At 47.7% G+C, this 18358-nt stretch overlaps 1 protein-coding gene across 3 annotated transcripts in view; it reads right to left on the reverse strand.

Annotated features, from left to right (window-relative positions):
• Nucleotides 1-1999: 1999 nt before the first annotated feature.
• The window catches only part of svild (supervillin d), a 48178-nt gene continuing 31819 nt past the window's right edge, over nucleotides 2000-18358 (reverse strand). For all 3 annotated transcript variants that reach the window (XM_076028075.1, XM_076028074.1, XM_076028076.1), the window contains 22 exons: nucleotides 18180-18312; nucleotides 12886-13036; nucleotides 11916-11999; nucleotides 11744-11830; nucleotides 11378-11561; nucleotides 10814-10986; nucleotides 10406-10567; nucleotides 10159-10295; nucleotides 9615-9762; nucleotides 9239-9384; nucleotides 8587-8762; nucleotides 7862-7997; nucleotides 7459-7759; nucleotides 6726-6880; nucleotides 6365-6467; nucleotides 5936-6143; nucleotides 5264-5403; nucleotides 4642-4797; nucleotides 4390-4533; nucleotides 3738-3850; nucleotides 3233-3388; nucleotides 2000-3103 (listed from right to left, as the gene is read on the reverse strand). In XM_076028075.1, the coding sequence (XP_075884190.1) occupies nucleotides 3017-3103; nucleotides 3233-3388; nucleotides 3738-3850; nucleotides 4390-4533; nucleotides 4642-4797; nucleotides 5264-5403; nucleotides 5936-6143; nucleotides 6365-6467; nucleotides 6726-6880; nucleotides 7459-7759; nucleotides 7862-7997; nucleotides 8587-8762; nucleotides 9239-9384; nucleotides 9615-9762; nucleotides 10159-10295; nucleotides 10406-10567; nucleotides 10814-10986; nucleotides 11378-11561; nucleotides 11744-11830; nucleotides 11916-11999; nucleotides 12886-13036; nucleotides 18180-18312 (3280 nt within the window). In that variant the 3' untranslated portion in view covers nucleotides 2000-3016. The remainder of the gene's footprint in view (nucleotides 3104-3232; nucleotides 3389-3737; nucleotides 3851-4389; nucleotides 4534-4641; nucleotides 4798-5263; nucleotides 5404-5935; nucleotides 6144-6364; nucleotides 6468-6725; nucleotides 6881-7458; nucleotides 7760-7861; nucleotides 7998-8586; nucleotides 8763-9238; nucleotides 9385-9614; nucleotides 9763-10158; nucleotides 10296-10405; nucleotides 10568-10813; nucleotides 10987-11377; nucleotides 11562-11743; nucleotides 11831-11915; nucleotides 12000-12885; nucleotides 13037-18179; nucleotides 18313-18358) is intronic.

Below are 18358 nucleotides of genomic sequence, written 5' to 3' on the forward strand. Positions count from 1 at the left end.
CTTATATTTATTAGAAATGGCACGATTCAATTTATACCTAGGTTTTTCTGCTACAATATAGCAGGTTAAAGAAGGCACAGTGAAACACAGAATTTAAACTTCAACAGTTACGCATACAACACGGAAATCCATTAATATCAGTTTCAACTAAAATTTGGAGTGGATTGAGCAAAGACCTGAAACGGTGTACAAGCACGGGACAGATTAAGAAACACTACAAGTTTACATGTGAAACAATAAACAAAAACTTAACTAAAGGTGTCCTCAAAGGAGAAGAAAATAAACAAAAAAACAAAAAAACAACATTGGAGACTTACAGCCAAAAGGCAACAAAACTGAAACAATCTTGGCAACTTGGACAAAACAGACGAGGCACACAAGAAAACCCAACCATGCTGAGACAAAAGTCAACCGAGCAGAAACAACCAAACACAGACGACAGTTGATCCAAGAGGGAACACAGGTGAGAACGGTCAAGGTCAGGTGAAAACCATGAGGCGACAACAAAGCTGGGAAAACAGTCACAGGAAGTAAAGTACAGAAAATACGAGGAGAGACAAGACTTCCAAAATAAAACAGGAAACACTAAGAAACAACAGACCATAATGTTACAGTGTTTGCAAAGTATAAGAACAATTCTGAACCTCAGTGGCCGACAACACCGCCTCAAACTTTTTACTACTCAAGGCATTATGGAACATGTGCTCCATATTGATCCTATTTATAATTGTTATATTTATACTTGAGACCTTAAACAATGAAATAACTATGAACAACCAGTCAATTAATATTCTTGTATTTTTTCTGCTGTGATTAGTCAATGGTGCAATATAAATACAGGAAGACAATTTTCAGTGAGATTTGTTTGTGATTAAACAGAACATGTGATTCTCATCGTTCATTTTTGTGTCACAGGATATCTAACTGTCATATAGAGAAAAAAAAAGGGCAATAAATCTAAATTTGCCAGCTGAAAAATTATTGTGGATCTCAACTTTCCGGTCGCTGTTCTCAGAGCTGGGGATTAGGTCTATTTTAGTCTCTCCTGTTCGCAATAAATCATAAAGGCAATTTGATTACGCAGTCATCTCCAGTGAAAACTCAGATTGATAACTCCTGTGATGTTTACTGTGATTGAACGGCCAATGCGGTGCAGGAAATGTCTTTGACGAGCTTTAATGGATGCGTACACTTATTTACCTTTAAAAAGAAAGAAAGAATGAAGAGTAAAGAGTCTCTGTATCAGGCGTGCCAGCCTTTTCTGCACTTCCTTAGTATAGTTTTGACTGTTCATACAAACATATAAAGCAGAAACTATTTTTTTTTTATTTTATGACTAACGTCCCCTGTTCTTGTGTGAGTGAGTCTTACACAGAATGAAGAATGAACCCTGAAAGGTCCAGTACGCCATCGGCATCAGCTGATCATTGGTTTGATCAAAGAAAACAGTTATTATTATTATAGAAGTTCGTCTTAGTTATAGAGTGATGGGTGAATTGACCGATCAAGGCTGTCCCGGATGCAATAATAGTGAAAGACCGACAGAGGGCGCCAGAGAGCGAAATGGCAGAGGACGTCAGCGATGTGTAACTTTTAGTGCATTTGAAATTGCGTGCGTGCGTGCGTGCGTGCGTGCGTGTGTGTGTGTGCGTGTGTGTGTGTGTGTGTGTGAGTCAGTGAGTGAGTGAGTGAGTGAGTGAGTGAGTGAGTGAGTGAGAGAGAGAGAGAGAGAGAGAGAGATGAGAAGACAGAGAGAAAATGATTTACATTTTGTAGTTTTTGACTCCCAACGCTCTCGGTTGGCAAAGCAGGAAACAGCAGCTGGGAGACCTTCACAATAAAATAGGTTTTTAGCAAGTCCAAAAAGAAAGAAAGAAAGCAAGCTAGCTAGCAAGCAAGACAGAGACTTTTTTGGACTTTTAAGGGTCTTTTTTTTTTCAACACTTAATTCAAATTTTAACCATCACAGCCACCGTAGTTTACAAGCAGAGACACACAGTTCGGTTTAAAATTCTTTATTTTAAAAAGGGAATCCAGAGTGTTATTGTCTTGTTTCCCCCTCCACCATCACCACCAACGCTGGTCAGGAAGTGAAACAAAGACATGAACTGATGGAAGAAGGAATGGGAAAAAACAAAACAAAACAAAAAAAACGACGAGGCACAAAAAAAAAACACAATTTAGTACATGAGGGAAGAAACGGTGCAGCCAGAGATTCCCAATCCGGATGGCACTGGTCCAGTCCTGTGCACCTTACAGTACAGGTGTGCGGCGATGAAGGCAGTTTATACAGTGCACGCACACACGCACAACAAGGTTTTACAACAGACATTTACAACAAAGACGAGAAGTTTGTATTTGGTCCCAATCAACCAGTTCGCCGGCGTTTAACAGCAGACAGGAGGTGTTGTCACACAGAGTTCAGGGACTTTTGTGTTGCTTTCAGTGACACGATGTAACAGCTGAAAAATGTTTCCTTTGTACTTCTGCGGCCACGGGAAATAATTTGTTACACATAATCGAGGCTTTTTTTTGTTGTTGTTGTTGCTTTTTTACGTTTTTCTGTTCCGTGAAAAAGAGGAAATCCCGACGGCACCAAAGACAATCAGCGCCGCGAAGCCCACGATGTTCAGTGATCACTGGCACAAATTACAGAGGGACGCGTTTCTGCACTTTGTCACGCCACAGCGGAGCGCTGCAATTACGCCGGGATGCCTTTGTGAGGCGCAAAGGGAAAACAATGAATTGAAAGTCAGTTCCCTCTATTGTTCTTGCTTGACACAGTTGGAAGTTAGTACAAAAGGAACAGTCATCCCTAGTATAATACATATATAGTTTTTCAAAAATAAAAGGAGTAATTTTTGTACATGACGGGCGGCTAAAATATGTCAGCGACCCAGTCAAGAAAACAAAGCAACATTCAGGCAAAATTGTACAAATGGGTTCCTTTACAAAATTTGAGAAGAAAAAGCTGAAATGGAACAAAAAATGAAAACAGCCGGGAAGAGAAAAGAGGTTAGAACAGGCCTTTGCTCTTCTTCAGGTTCTTCTGCTTCCAGTTTGGCAGGGCGTTGAACTCGACTCGACTCATCTCAAAGAGTGTCTGGGAACAGAGAGGACGACAACGCAGCTCAGGTCAACAAAAAGCAAAAACAAAACAAAACAGGGCGAACATCTGTGAGAAGCGAGGCACTTCAAGAAGACGTCAGGCCGACACGTGGAGGAGTCTTACTTTGAAATCCTCATCCGACAGGTAGTCCTCCAGCCGCAGAGGGTCAACGCCCTCTGGTGGCGGCTTCCTGGTCAGCTCCTCGATGGAGTACTGCAGCCTGCTCAGCTTGGACAGCGCGTCCTTCACCAACATCACCTTGTTCTTGGAGTTCTCAGGCTGTGTGTGTGTGTGTGTGTGTGTGTGTGTGTGTGTGTGTGTGTGTGTGTGTGTGTGTGTGTGTGGGGCGGGGGGCACAAAACAGAAAAACGTACGTGAGATAAGTGTATTGTCTCAACTTTAAGCAACACTATTGAGATTCTCTTTTGCAAACTTATTGTTTAGTCACTTTCATGATGGACTGACTTGTAACACTGAAACTGGTGCCACTACCATTAACACACTGCCCCCTGCTGGTCTGGTACGGGACTAATTGACTGTGGTTGCCTGTCCAGTCTGGTCAGACGCTGGTTCCCGCTTATACACAGGTGTATCCATCATTGTCACCATAAATAATAAATCCTCCTACCTTTGATATGACACTGGAGTCCTTCATCCAGTAGGGAAAGATGTTGGTGAAGGTCAGAGGTTCATAGCCCGCTTGCACCAGATAGGCCAAGGGGGGGCGCCGAGGGTTCTTGTCTGTTCAGATGAAGAATAAAACGAGACGCCTGTGATTTCACAGTAAAAGCAACAACAGCAGTATGCAGAGAAACCTGCTTTATGCATTGTGAGTCGTTGACCTCTCTTGGGAGTACGAAAAAGCAACAGATTTCCCAATGACTGGGACATTAAATCAGGGCATTCACTACTTTACTGTAACTCAAACACATTTTATATTTAAATTCTTCAAAATAGCCACCTTTTATATTTAGAGTTTAGTGTTTTTACTTTGCTGCATAATTACATATATATTGCTCATATTTTTGATGTCTTCAGTATCCATCTACAATGTAGAGAGTACTAAAGATAAAGAAAGAACATTCCATTAGATAGTGAATCCAAACTTTTGACCGTTAGTGTATATATAGGATATTGTTTGTTTTTGGTTACTCGTGCTGTTGCAACAAAGAGATTTCCTCACTGTGCGATGAATAAAGTCTATCTAATCTAATGTAATTGGTTAATAACCGGTGAGTCCACACAGATCAGCTGTGCCGGCCGAACCTCTGCCTTCATACCTTTGCAGTACTGCAGCACCGTCTCCATGGCGCACTTGCGCTCGTTGTTCCAGCGGATCTTGGCTGAGCCGGTGCACTGCGTGTCGTCGGGCTGCCAGCCCTGCCACAGGTAGACCTCCATGTGGTTGTCCAGCAGGAACAAGGCTGAAGGGGGCGGAGCCGAGAGAGAGGTGGAGCAGACGTGAGCTGTGAGTTATTCTAGTAAGATAGAGAAGCAACGTTGGTGGCGAGCGGGCGTGATGAGAGGCTCACCAGGCTGCTGCGCCGAGTAGAGCTTCTCCTGCAGGAAGGGCGTGGCCATCACGCCCTCCGGCACCCGCGCTGCATACAGGAGCTCCTCCCCCTCAAACACGCCAGAGCTGGCACTCAGCCGGAACAGCCGGGGAGTGTAGTTGTACTTGCCTGGATCTTAAGGACACACACACACACACACACACACACACACACACACACACAGAGTCAGCACACAGGACCGACGTTCACAGAGGCACTCATTGACTTTCTGTCCAGGCTTAAAGGGGGAATTCCATCCAAAAAATGATTCCTTCACCAACTCAGCAGTCATCGCTTTTTCTTTTCAGACTGTGTGTTCATGTCCATGTCACAAAAAACTGAATGGAGGTCAAACAAGCAGCTCTCCATGAGGACTTCTGCTCTGAGGGTGTGAAAGGCATTGGATGGTTTGGACAACTGGTATCGGATCAATGACACATCTTGCGCAATCCCATGCATGTTTGTGCAATGGATAAAATGAAGTTTTGTTCCATCAAGAACATTTGTAAGACGTGGAGGTGTGAATGAAGTTCAGCCTGCTCAACTCGTGTTCCCTCTGACATTGCAGAGTGAGAGTGAGAGTGAGAGTGAGAGGATGCACCTTTCAGCATGCAGTCGTACGCCTTCTTGTCCTGTGGCCCCAGAGCCTCGATGAACTCTGCAGGTTCGGACCCCTCCTCCACCACCTCCATCTTCATAGCACTGCTGCTGCTGCTGCTCAGGCCCAACTCTGAGGGACACCTGGAATGTGCACAAACAAACTGCTGAGCCACACCCGTGTGCATTTTTCTTCTTCTTCTTCTTCTTCTTCTTTTTAAAGCATATATTCTATGGGTATACACGTGCGGGTAACAATGCATGTGCGTATGCTAGTGAGTGTATCTATGTACACTATAGTTCAAAAGTTTGACTCATTTCTGCGTTGAACTCAATTATAACCAGTTTTATGAAAAAATTATCTTGAGTGCTCTGCGATCATTTCAAGGGTGTGTTTAAAATTATGGGAACATATTAATATATATATATATATATATATATATATACATACATATGTACATACATACATAATGTTAATATCATTGTATAGGTAGTTAGAAATACATGGATTTAAACATTTAACTTTTTTCTTCTTCTTTTTGAACTAACTGATACCAAGTGACAGGCATGGGTGCTGAGACAGGAAGTCCAATATTCCAATAGTATTGAACTGAAAAATCAAATCCAACCCACAGGCCCTGCTCGTCTCTTCCCCCAGTGTTGTGCGTTGGTTTACCTCTCGATCAGCCTGTCAGCGGCTTTCCTGGCCACCGAGCGGGCGGTGGCGTGCGCCTTGCAGCCGTGCCACAGGTACACCAGGCGCTTGGGGGCGCCGACCAGCACCAGGCTGGAGCGGGAGCGCAGGCTGGCGTGCTGGCAGTCCACCTCCACCAGCGACGCCTCGGCCTCGACCTCGCCACGGACGCAGAACAGCCTCCAGCCGCCTGAGTGGGGGAGGAGGAGAGGGGAGATGAAGAAGAAGGAGGAGGAGAGGGGAGATGAAGAAGAAGGAGGAGAAGAGGGGAGATGAAGAAGAAGGAGGAGAAGGAGAAGAGGGGAGATGAAGAAGAAGCAGAAGGAGGAGGAGGAGGAGGAGGAGGAGGAGGTGACGGGTGTTTGCTGTTCAGTGCCGCCTGCTGCTCGCTGCACGAGCGCCGCTGCTCACCTGTGTTGTCGCTGCCGTCCTCTCTGCTGCCCTTGTGGACGATCAGGCCTCCCTGGAAGAGCTGCAGGAAGCACGGAGGCTCCTTCCCCTCCGTCACCAGCACCTAGAAGAGCCAATCAGAACACTCTGACTGAGCCCGTTTTAAAGGTGCCGCGTGGTGTGAAATTTATTTTACAACAACATCATATTTGCAACTATGAAATGAACTCCCGAAAAAATGTGATTTTTTTTTTTTTTTTTGTGAAGGTGGCTTTGCAAGTGTGCGACATGACACACAGTTCTGGAAAATCAGACCTTGCCGCACCGCCATGTTGGCAGTCCGGTATCCACCTCTTATGAGACCTCCTTGATTCACACTCACCTGCGACCCCCTGTGGCTGCCCAGCTCCACTGTCATCAGAGCCGAGGTTCCTTTCTCGCTGATGCTGGAGTGGCGGCCTTGCCAGAAGAAGCAGGCGGTCCTCTCTCGTCCCGGAGCGCCGGCGCTCAGCTCGCCGGGCTTCTGCCGCTTCCCCACTGGCGACAGGAGTAAGAGAGGACCAAAGAGAAAGAAGAGAACAACACAAAACACAAAGAGACAAAGTCAGGGCACGGCAGAAGCACCGGGCGCGACACCTCTGCGCCATGTTGGTGTTGCAGTACTGGAGATTGGTCTTGGTCTCCAGGCCACTTTTTCACTGCTGCTGTTTTACACTCTGTTTGTGACACCCAGAGTGACACCCTGCCCCCTTATTCCTCGTGAATTTATTTTTTAATTTCACGAAGCAAAGTTTATTTTTTTTAAATGGTTCAAAATAGCTGGCAAAGCAGCAAAATGTAAAAGAAAATGATTAAAAGACGCCTTGCTGAAAAGAGATGTTGCTGTTTCATTTAGAAGCAAACTTGAATTTTAAAAAGATACCGGTCATTTTTTTTTCTGTTTTATTCTGTGTTATTATTTGTCTTTGGTCTTGGTCTGGAACTCCAAGTGTCTTGGTCTGATCTCGATGCTCTCTAGTCTTGATAATGTCTTGGTCTCGGTTGGTGGCGTCTTGACTACAGCACTAACTCGTGCTGATTTTCTCCTGCGGAGCTGTCGCCCCCTGCTGGCTCACCCAGGGTGGTGATGGAGTACGTCCAGCGGATGATGTAGGTGTCGCCCTGGTGCAGCTGTCCCAGGCTGGCGGGGGGCAGCTCCTCCTCGCCGTGCTCCCTGATGTGCCAGGCGTCCACGGCCACCGTGGCCAGCTCGGCCCGCCGGCCGTCGTCGGCCCGCACCACGCCGTGGCCCCGCTGGACGTCCACGCCCTCCAGCAGCGTCCGCACCGCCGGCGGCTCGCTGCTCAGCAGCGCCTTGGCGTCGCACGGCTGCAGCTCCAGGTCAAACTGGGGGCGCTCGATGGAATAGACGGGACTCTGAGGAGGGGAGAGGAAGGGATTTCAGAGAGATTTCAAAGAATAGTTGTCCCCCCCCCCCACCACATGATATCACGACAGGAGCGGCGACTTTTTGTCCACCTTGATGTCCTCGGGTTCAGACGACTCCTCCTTCTTCCTGTCGGCCCAGTCCAGGAACTTCTCTTTGAACAGGGCCGTCTCGTTGTGCTCTGACAGCCGCCCGAACAGCGTCCAGCTCGGCCGACCCTCCGCTTGCCTTGAAACCAGAGGTGTGGTGGTCAATTGACATGACAGCGGGTAGACTCTTAATTCATGATCCTGTCTTTCAAACAAAGGATAAACGGCGACATGAAAGACGACTCTAATCACCATGACCAGAAATGGGTCTGTATCATTTGCACATTGTCCCATAATTTCTGTTCCTTGACTTAAGTGACTGCGTGGCTTGCAGAGACTGCTGACTGATATCATCATCATCATCAACTTTATTTATATAGCACATATAAAAAAAACCACAGGGGTAGCCAAAGTGCTGTACAATGGGTCATAAAAGCAGTGGGTCTCCTCTGATATGAGAAGTGGGTGTAGACAATGCTGACTGAAAAATAACCGTGTATACTCTGCACTTACACCACTGCTTGAAACCACCGAACACAAGGTTCAATTGTTCTTGCTCTCTTAAAGCAGCTGCACAGGCGAGATCGAACCAGCAGGGGTCGCAATAGCGCAACTAATAATCTAACAAAGTCTGGCGCAGACTCATTCTCATTTTACAACTGTTTTTTTTTTTTTTTTTTTAAATCAGACGTATTACAATCAGCATCATGTTTTCGAGATCTACTCACAGTGGAACCTCCTTGTTGGTGCAGGAGGCGTCCAGCGGGTTGACCCTGCAGTTGCTGTAGTCGTAGCTGCCGCTGTACAGCTGTTTGCCGAGTTTCACTGCCACTTTTCTGTCTCCCAGCGACACGTCCTTCCCATGCCAGACATACACCTCACCACCAAAATCAAAGACCAGGACCTGGAGGACAGCAGGGGGTTGCCAGTGTCTGAATAATCTGTCTGATATCATTCTGGGATGTTCGGTCTCGTAAATCACCTCTCCCCTGCCCAGCTACCTTCCTGACAGTCAGTACATTTACATGCACTGTAGACAATCAGAGTATTACACAGCGTATGAGGTGGACGGCGTGGACTGTAAGCGCTGTCTTTCGTATCCGAGTGCGAGTCACTCACAGTTAAATCACTGATGGCTTTTGTGGTGATAGTAGATGAGCAGGGATAGATGCATCCTCTCACCCACTGCGCGCCTGCTCGATGTGGGTATTACGTCACCAAACGACACTATTTTTCTCACACTAATATCATAATTGGAGCCAGTGAATAATAAACACTGGCACGGCAACTTGATGTCGACGACTGCATGGCCGTTGTTCCTGCAATATCCTTTGTTGTTTGTTAAGATTACTACTGCTATTACAGCGGTAGCAACGTTACCTCTTTAGAGTTGAGCAGTGTAACACTTGGGATGGAGGCCCAGGCATCTTCATGAGGCACCAGTTTGTCTCCCTGAAGTCTGTACACACCATTAGCATCGAGTATTCCACTCTCATAAAGCTCATCCTCGTCTGGCTCGCCGGCTCCTGTAGGCAACACACACGGACACCGACACACACACAGACACACACACACACAGACACACACACACACACACACACAGGCAAACAGTAGGGAGAACAAAAGAGCTGCTTGAATGTCTGGGAGGACTCGAATAATCCCCCAAAATCCTGAAGCAACTTCATTAAAAGGGACACGAAAAGAGAATGTACATGGAATGTGTGTGTGTGTGTGTGTAAGCCTCTGTGTTATGAACCTCTGTATTGGGTCTTTCCTCCCAGCAGACTCCAGAATTCCTTGGCCCATCTGCTGTCAGTGTTGATTCCTTCCTCCAGCACTGTCACCTGCGGGGCCTTGCAGCCAAGGTCCCTCTTGGCCTGAACAAATGAGGCCATCTCTGACGCCTGGTCCAAAAATAAAGAAAAAGAAAGACAGAATGAATCATTTTGAAAAGACAGCCTGGCAGTTTGATTTAAAACTTGCTAGTTAGACAGATAAAACGCTAACTGGCTAGCTAGATAAAGTGATAGAAAGAGAGCTAGCTAGCCAGCTAAAAAGACTGGCCAGAATGATAGTTAGCTACTCAAATAAACTGGTAGAAAGACAGTTAGGTAGCAACATAAATATAATATGGATAGCTAGATAGATGAATAAACTAGTAGAAAGGCGGCTAGCTAGCAAGGTAAAAATAAATATAGCTTGCTAGCTGATGTTGGCTATAAAGACAGACACATAGCTGATAGATAGGTTGGAGGCCCCCTAGTTAGACATAGACAGACGGACAGACAGAGTGTCAATACCTTTGCTTTCTCTATGACGTTGGCAAACTCTCCGCTCCACATGAAGCACTGCTTTGGAGTTATGAGAAGGAAGCAGTCGCCGCTGTTCAGGGAGTGTGCAGTGGGCTCCACCAAGCGCACCTGCACATGCCTCCGACCTGCATCGCAAAAACTTATTGAAATCTGTGCTTTTACTGCATTTCACCGAAAAGCAGCCGCGCACTCACACCAGCACAAGCACACACAGACAAACACAGACGCTGCTGACCTTTGATACGAATGAGCATGAGCTTGTTGTACGGCAGCGCGCTGTTGTTGGTCACCACCTCGGTGGACTTGACGCTGCGCAGGCTGACTTTGCGGAAGTTCTCCTTGCTGGCGAGGCCGGCCAGGGCCACATCGGCCAGGTTTGTCCTGGAGTGCTTGGCCACTTTGATGGAGAGAGGATGAAAGAAGTGAGCGGATGGACGAGCACTGTGCCAACTCAGCATTGCCCACACTAAAGTGTGTGTGTGTGTGTGTGTGTGTGTATATGCATGCATTTTTTGAACAGCCTTTATACTGGATCTAAAGATAATATCAAGGTGATTCTGCACATTATGGGACCTTTTAAGAGTCTAGCTGGACAGCTAACCTCAACAGCATCACATTATCTATTGATTGCGCGCAGTCTTACTCCTCTCCACTTGGATCCTCTTGGTCTCGATGGAGGCCACGTTGAGCCGCTGCTCTGTGTAGCCCTGCCGGATGTCGTTCCGGGCGGCGAGAGTCCGCAGAGGGTTCCTGGAGCCCTGGTTTCTCCTGTTGGGTCGCACCGCTCGCTTGTGTTCCGCTACGGCTGAGGTGAGCCTAAAGAGCCAGAGCGGAGAAGGACTTCATGACGGCAAAGCCATTTCAACAAGCTTTAAACTGCCTGTTTTCTTCAGTCAGTCAGTCATTCATTAAGTAACATTTGCAACACAGTCTTCCAAAACTTGCAGGAATTTTTCTTTTACAAATTCTCTTTGTTTACTCAGAGTTTGACATTTTGCAGCACCTAAAAACTTAGAAAGCAGATAGCAAACCACGCAAACTGTATTTGCAGCTTGATTGCACATCTTTTTCATAGCAGCTCTGCCAAATCCACAACCTGGCACAACACAGCCACCTTCTCACAAGTGGGTCCACCCCCTTCCTTTTTGTAAAGAGAAATAACCACTAATAGCGAGTCACTTTTACTTCAACAACTGCGCAAACTGACTTTGGCGTGTGCGTCTCGATCCGGCTCAGGTCGTCCTCAGTCAGGACCACTGTGGACTCCTGCAGCATGGAGGTCGGCACGCTTTTGTAGAAGTTCCCAAACGTCTCCTCGTCGTCCAGGGTCATGACCTCCTTCTCCGTCTCGGCCGTCACCTCGATCGTGGACGTCTTGCTGGAGCTCCCACCTAAAGCCGTCGAGAGAAAAACAAAACAACAGCGCCAGAAGCCCAAAGTGTTAACCACCCGAACCAAAGAGCAAGTAGCAGACAATCCCAGTCTGAGATGATATTAACTCCATTAAAAGTAACAGATGTGCGACTGTTCCTCTGAGGGGACCCTGAAACTGAAACTGAAGGGGAAACTGTACCTTTATTGTGGAGTTTGTCGAGGAAAGACTCCAGCTTGTCGAGTCTTTTGTCTCCCTCCACCTTCACGTCAGTTCTGCTGGAGATTTCTGCAAACCAGCAAAACCAGAGTGAGGGTCGAGAAAGTACCGCTGGGATTCTCCAACACGGGATTGGGGGGGGGCGGGTGGTTACCTTCGTGTGGCTTCACAGGCGTGGCGTTGGACCTCTTGATGGACACCCGCACAGCAGACTCCTTTTCTGAGTCTGTCACCAGACCTGGTGGAGGAGCGGGATTTAGTTTTGCGGCAAACAACAACAAAACAAGATTTCTTAACTCATTTATTCCTTTTCAAATTGAAAAGAACATGGACTGGGGATGGGGGTGGGGGGGTGAAGGATGCAGCACAGCAGGTGAAACCCTTCGTCATAAAAATAAAGTAATTCAATTTGATGATGGAGTTGGCCAAATAATCAATGAGTTTCTTCCTCCACCGTCGGCCTTCAAAAATCAGGAAAGGGCTGCAGACAACCGAGTGAAGAGAAAACTCTGAGACACAAAGACGTTAAAAACAGCAGACGTGTGCCCAGTGTTCTAACAGTGCCGTGCAGCGGTTCTGAACACGTTCTCTCCAGACCTCGCACGGCTCCAATGCTGCTGGTGCAGTCTGGGGGCGTCTGAGGTTCCAGACGCTTGCATGTACTTGTATGAATTTTTGCGACCTTTTGAATTTGTTTTGGAATATTTCCTGTGGATTATTAATGAGTCAGAACCGCAGGACAGAATCTGGGAAAATCTTTTTGGGTAAATAGAAAATACTTCGTCCGCACCACGAAAGCCCAACCCAAACTAAGTCAGAGCTGCAGTTCTCACAAGGAGCTGCTAGTTTGCCCTCGGTTGAGTTGTCTTTGTATGGGATTTTGAATCATCACAACTATTTCATGAGAAGAGTAAAAAAAAAAGATTTTTTAAAGAGTTTTTAAAATTTGAAAATTAGATTTGAAATGAAGTTATACAACGCAGCAGTTCATACTGAAGAGAGGCAAAAACCTAAATGTCACTTTCATCACACTGGTGTCGATTCTCAAACTGATATTGATGTAATGGCTATTTGGGGGCTATTTGCAGCCACCATTTGCTGAAAACTCCCGGCGGCTGCAGTACCTTTCCTGGCCATGCGTCCCGCCACGGTGAACTGCACCGAGTCGTTGGCCGCTCCTTTGCCTTTGTCCTTCCACTGCTCCTCCTTGTCCTTGAGGGTCTTCATCCTGTCGGCCAGAGACATCTTGGCTCCGCCGACGTCCGTGGCTGATTTCTGCGCGGGCGGGAGGAGGGGGGGGGGGGGGGATGTTTTTTTTGGTTAGGCAAACATCTCACTCCCCGATCAAACCACACACTCTTCGTCACTCATCCCTTACGTCGTTGATTCACTCCGGCGGCCAAATTCAACAACTGAGCTCCACCGTTAAGATTGAATTAATAGAGCTTTTATGGCCTGCCACCCCCCCCGGTCTCCCGAGCACCCCCCTAACCCCAAGAGCTTTAACAGTAATTAATAATATTTCACTCCAAAAATATGTTTTGAAGCTTTTTAATGGGCCTGCCTGGATTCCATTTCTCATTTTTACTGCCTGGATCCTCACAAACGAGCGAGTCGCTGGCTCTAGTGGAGAGTCAGCGGTGGTTCCTGCCTCCAGGGGGCCGTTATAAAACCTGAATGAACTTTTTCTGTTGATACGACCGCGTGGAGAGGTGCGTATAATTGCGCAAATTTTACAGCAGCAGCTGCTGCAGTCCACTGTGTGCTGCTGTAGATAGACGTGAATTATCAACCTGTAATGAGTTTTGAGACGAGGTTGAGCCGACTGTTGCTGTGGGACTCTCAGCAGCAGCAGCAGCTTCACAGTGAGTTACAGCGAGACAACTCAGAGTCAGCAGCTTCAGTGGGAATATGGGAGGCGGGCTCACAACTGAGGACATGTTAAAAAAAAAAACAAAAAACAATAGACGGAAAAACAGGCCCGGTCTGCAACAGCTTTGAGTCTTTGCACTTCACTGGACTGAGTTCTGTTCGATTTAAACTATTTTAAGAAAGCTTTTAGAGGCAGATTCACTGGCAACCTGCCGATCTACACCTTAGCTTCTGTCGAGTGATGCGTTTTCGGGTTGACAACATTTAAAATGTAGACTTTGACTGAAAGAACATGGGACTGGAGTCTTTTCCTTCCTTTTGCCTCCGCAGCTCAGGCGGTGTCACTGTGATGGCTTATCGCTTTCCGGGCTGCAGATGGAGGATCCTGATTTCTAGCACATGTGCTCCGCTCGGCTCGAGCACATGTGCTCAGTGTTATCTAGCCACAGAAGTAGAGCGAGAGGTTCCACGGAGGTTACAGATTCAAAGCTGAAAGTCCAGAGCTGCAGCACTCGGACCCTCGGTTCAGGGCTAAGAACCTTTAAACCTAATCCTCGCGCTAATGCCGCCCTAAACCCAACACCCACAAAGGTTCAGTTGAAACATACGTAAACGTTTAAAATCTCGAGGGCTCGAAGCATTTAAACAGCAAGCAGCATTTAACCAAATTAAACCTTTAAAAAGTTTAATGAATTAAACGTACAAGTTTACAGGAAGGATGCAACTCGTCTCTGATTTAGCGTGAATTAAAGGCCCTGTGGGTAAGATTCAGTAGCATCTAGTGGTGAGAAAGAAAACTGCCTGCAAACAAATTCCTGTTTAACATCCCGTTTAGCTTCACGCACCTGGCAACTGCTGTTACTTTAGCCTCATGTACCCATAAAAGAAATTACAGAAATTATCGGACTAGCGGTCTGATAATTACAACCTTATTTCACAGCAACAGACACCTGCGGCCGATACACACTGGACCTTTAAAGTGTTTTCGTGCAAGAACATAACGACTGTTGTTAAGAGTCCCTGAGCAAATCTCTCCGCTCGTGCTAAACCACTCGTTTTCTTTTCTCCCTGGAGCGAGAGAGAGAGAGAGAGAGAGAGGGAGAGAGAGAAAAGAAAGGCATAACAAAGGAGAGGAGCCTGAGAAACATTTGGTGTTTGGTCTCCTACAAATCAGCGTATACAAGCAAGCCAGAGTGCAAATGGTTGGATGGAAAAAGACAAGTGCTCCATGCACACAATGACGCCCCCCCCCCCCCTCTCTGCCCCCACCACCACCTTTGACCCCTCCTCCCAGCAGCACAGTCAAATATTAGGTTGAAGAACAGAGACGGAAATTTACTTCCATGAAAAGGGCCGGAAACGTCTCCTGGCATGAAAAGTCCCCCCCCCCCCCCCCCCCCCAACCCATCTGCAAACAAACACCCTAAAGCCTCCAACAGCCTCGGCGAGACCGCTGGCGCTTGGACGTGCACGCAGGCTGAAACACGGCTCCTCCCGCTGGCTGCACATCTCTGCAGTCAATCAGTGAAGGGAAATACCTCGTCCTGACGGGACCCCAGAGAGCAGGGCGGAGGGGGGGGGGGGTGTGGGCCTACAAACACCGGAGCAACCTCCCATCCTACACCTCCTCTCCTCCGCCCCCAACAGGAAACCACACAGAGCCGGCAGGAGGAGCAAATCGTGCGAGCGTCGAGCAAGTGAGTGCCAGAAAACTCCCTCATTTCAGCCACAATGTCGGGAATTCAGGTTTCTACAGGTCTAGATTTGTTATCTACATTTCTAACAGGGGATTCTCACAAAATGTGGGACTTCCCAACAGACAGAATGAGTAGCGATGCACAAAAAAAAAAAAAAAACATGTTAAAGCTCATGCAAATGTGTTTATGGCACATTTTTCTCTGCCCTGCCCATAAACCTGCTCACTGTTTATTCTGTTGTCCCGATGTTGTTAAACGTGTGCATTATTAAAGGGCTTTATAGACACTTGGCCTCTGTGAAAGCACTGCGCAGCCACCTGTGCTCATTCACAAAGTATTTAGCAGAGAAGTCACAATCTGGAATGCAGCGTTTGCCTGATAGATGACAATCATTCACAAAGCGAGTGCAAAGAGGAGGAGCAACAGTTTGCGGGCAGGGAAAAGATTTTGGAAAATGCAACCAAATGAGCCGGTGACCAACGGAGGGTTCTGGTTGTTCTCTGAGGGCGAACACTCTAGAGCATGGGTGTTAGTTTCAGTGCTGGTACGTGGTGCGACACAGTCGGTGTACAGACTCACCTGCAGGGACTAGCAAAGGCAGGGATCAAAGAGAGGGAGTAGAGAGTCTGCAGGGAAGGACGCAGGAAAGAGGAGAAGAAGGAGAAGGAGAAGAAGAAAGGGAAAATTATCATGGGAGCAACCAGGGTGAGGGAGCAGAGCGGGGAGGAGGGTGGCACGGGTAAAATGCAACAGATAGCTCGAAAGAAAAGGAAACAAAAAAAAGAAAACTGGAGAAGAGGAAAATGAAACTATATCGAGTGCGGCAGGACAGGAAGAAAGGGCAAACACAACAAACATACACCCGTTGCGCATTCACAGAGCTGTGACATAATCCAGTTGGAATTAAAGTGAAACTTCAGCCCTCCCAAATATGTTCTTCTTTGTTTCCCCCCCTTGGATTGATTATCTTCTGAAAGGCGTGCAGGAAATCGTGGAAGCTGAGACGACTGACAGCCGGCCTCAACACTGGAACACATACACACACACACAATCGACACAAAGAGAGCATAGTTATGGAGAGAGGGTTGCTATATGGTATTTTTTAAACAACTGCGGTCGAATCAACAATTTGGGGCGACGGCGAATCACTTGGCTGCCGACGGCCGCTTAGGGACGCATGGAGCTGGATTTCCAACCAGGCCGGAGCGGCTGCCGGGGGAAAACATCTGGAGCTGGTTGGCACTGACCAGAGGAGCGACTCCTGCCAGACGTTCAATACTCCCCCATCTCCCGCAACACATCCAGCGAAGAGCAACAACATCTGCTGCGGCTCGGACGGCCTCGGACGCGTCCGCAAGACAAGGAAACGCAGTCGCGCCCCACACGTCGAAGTCAAAGCTGTGAAAGTGCCGCTGGCGACGCGGGTCCCTCAGCCGGCCGACGGATCATCGTGGCTGATGTGAGAACGGTTCCCCGGGGTTGACGGTAGCAGCTGCTAAAGCAGCGACAATTAAAGGGGACGAAACCCGCAGACAGGCCTCAAAAACCGGTTTGGCTCCATTTTAATGCACGCAACCTTTCGACGACTTCGGAGATCTGCTGGCCGCCTCCACTCAGCCAGAAAGTGGCTTTTTCCAGACTGGGAGCGGACTGAATGGAAGGTTAGCTCATCCTCTGGATGCAGGACGAGCCCAGAGCAGAAATCCCTCCAGAGGGTCGCTGATCCTGACGGGTCACGTCGAGCCAAGACGCGTTCATCCTGGAGCAGTGGAACACGACGTCACCGCAGACCCGGGGAGGAATTCCTCGCGGGGCTTTTCCACTGCCGCAGCACCTTTTCTTTACTCCGGCTGGCTTGGTTTCTGTTTTTTTTTTTTTTTCTTCTCCGCCCCAGTTTGGATCTCGACAGGGGTGGTCCGGTCTGCTTTCACGAGGAGTGCGTCGAAAACACTTCCAGCATGCGTCTATATTCACCCTCCGAGCCGAGAAACCAGGCGTGAGCGGGATGTTTACACTGAGAGACATAAAACTTGCCAATGGAAGGAGAAGAGGAGCGCAGAGTCGACGAGGGAAGCGGTGGGGAAGAGCGTATCCGCTATTAACAGTACCGATACCAAGGTTTGGCATCGGTATCGGAAGGATACTTGGGGAATTGTTATTCAATTCATTATTTTTATACTGTTAAATTGTTTTACTGTTTTATTATGTAAAGTTAGTTAACAAACAATACCTGCTTATTTGCCAAAGATCTTTGTGTTGTGTTTTACCACAATCATAATCAACTAACTAAAGGCAAAAATCGCCAAATTATCAACTGATCATGACATTAAAGTGTAGTATTGGTATTGGTATCAGCAATACTAACCCGGTATTTCTTGGATTGATAGCAAAATCCCCAGGGTCACCCACTCCTCGGGAGTGGACGTCAGCCTGGAGGGCTGGCAGGTGTTTTGTCACATGGTGTGACATTATTTATCTTTTAAAAATTCTCTTTTTTGTTTTTTTAGAGCAGAGGAAGGCCAAGGTTTCCCCTCTCCTCAGGAGGCTGGCTAAGCCCTGAATCCCCAGGCTTTGGCACAGGCCACTCCCAAATCTGGAGCGCCCCAAAGCCCTTGTGACCTCAGGCCCTCCTGGCAGCGTCTCAGGGCAGTAAGCTGATTCAGCAGAGGGAGAAATGTGTGCGGCTGCCAAATCTTGCTCCTCCCCGCAGACGGAGCCTGGAGGAGGCCTGGACATATGGCAGGATTTAGTCCAGGCGGCCAACTCCAGCGCCCCAGGAAACATTTAAACTCCCGCAGAGAACTTTGGGTTTTTTTTCTCTCCTCCCCAGCGACTCTGCTCAGCCTCACCTTTTTCTTCCAGGCATTTTCAGCATCTTGGAGTTGAGTGAAGCGATCGGCCAGCGACGTCTGGACCATCTCGACGGGCTTGGCCTTCTTCACCCGCTCGCCGCCCTCGCGGTCATTCGTCAACTCTGCCAGCCTGAAAACACAAAGGGAGCAAATGGTCGGTCTCACCTCCTGCAAAG

The sequence above is a fragment of the Nelusetta ayraudi genome, unplaced genomic scaffold (genome assembly GCF_046127955.1).
Source record: "Nelusetta ayraudi isolate G7.1 ecotype Tasmania unplaced genomic scaffold, CSIRO-AGI_Nayr_v1 ptg000022l, whole genome shotgun sequence".
Taxonomy (NCBI): domain Eukaryota; kingdom Metazoa; phylum Chordata; class Actinopteri; order Tetraodontiformes; family Monacanthidae; genus Nelusetta; species Nelusetta ayraudi.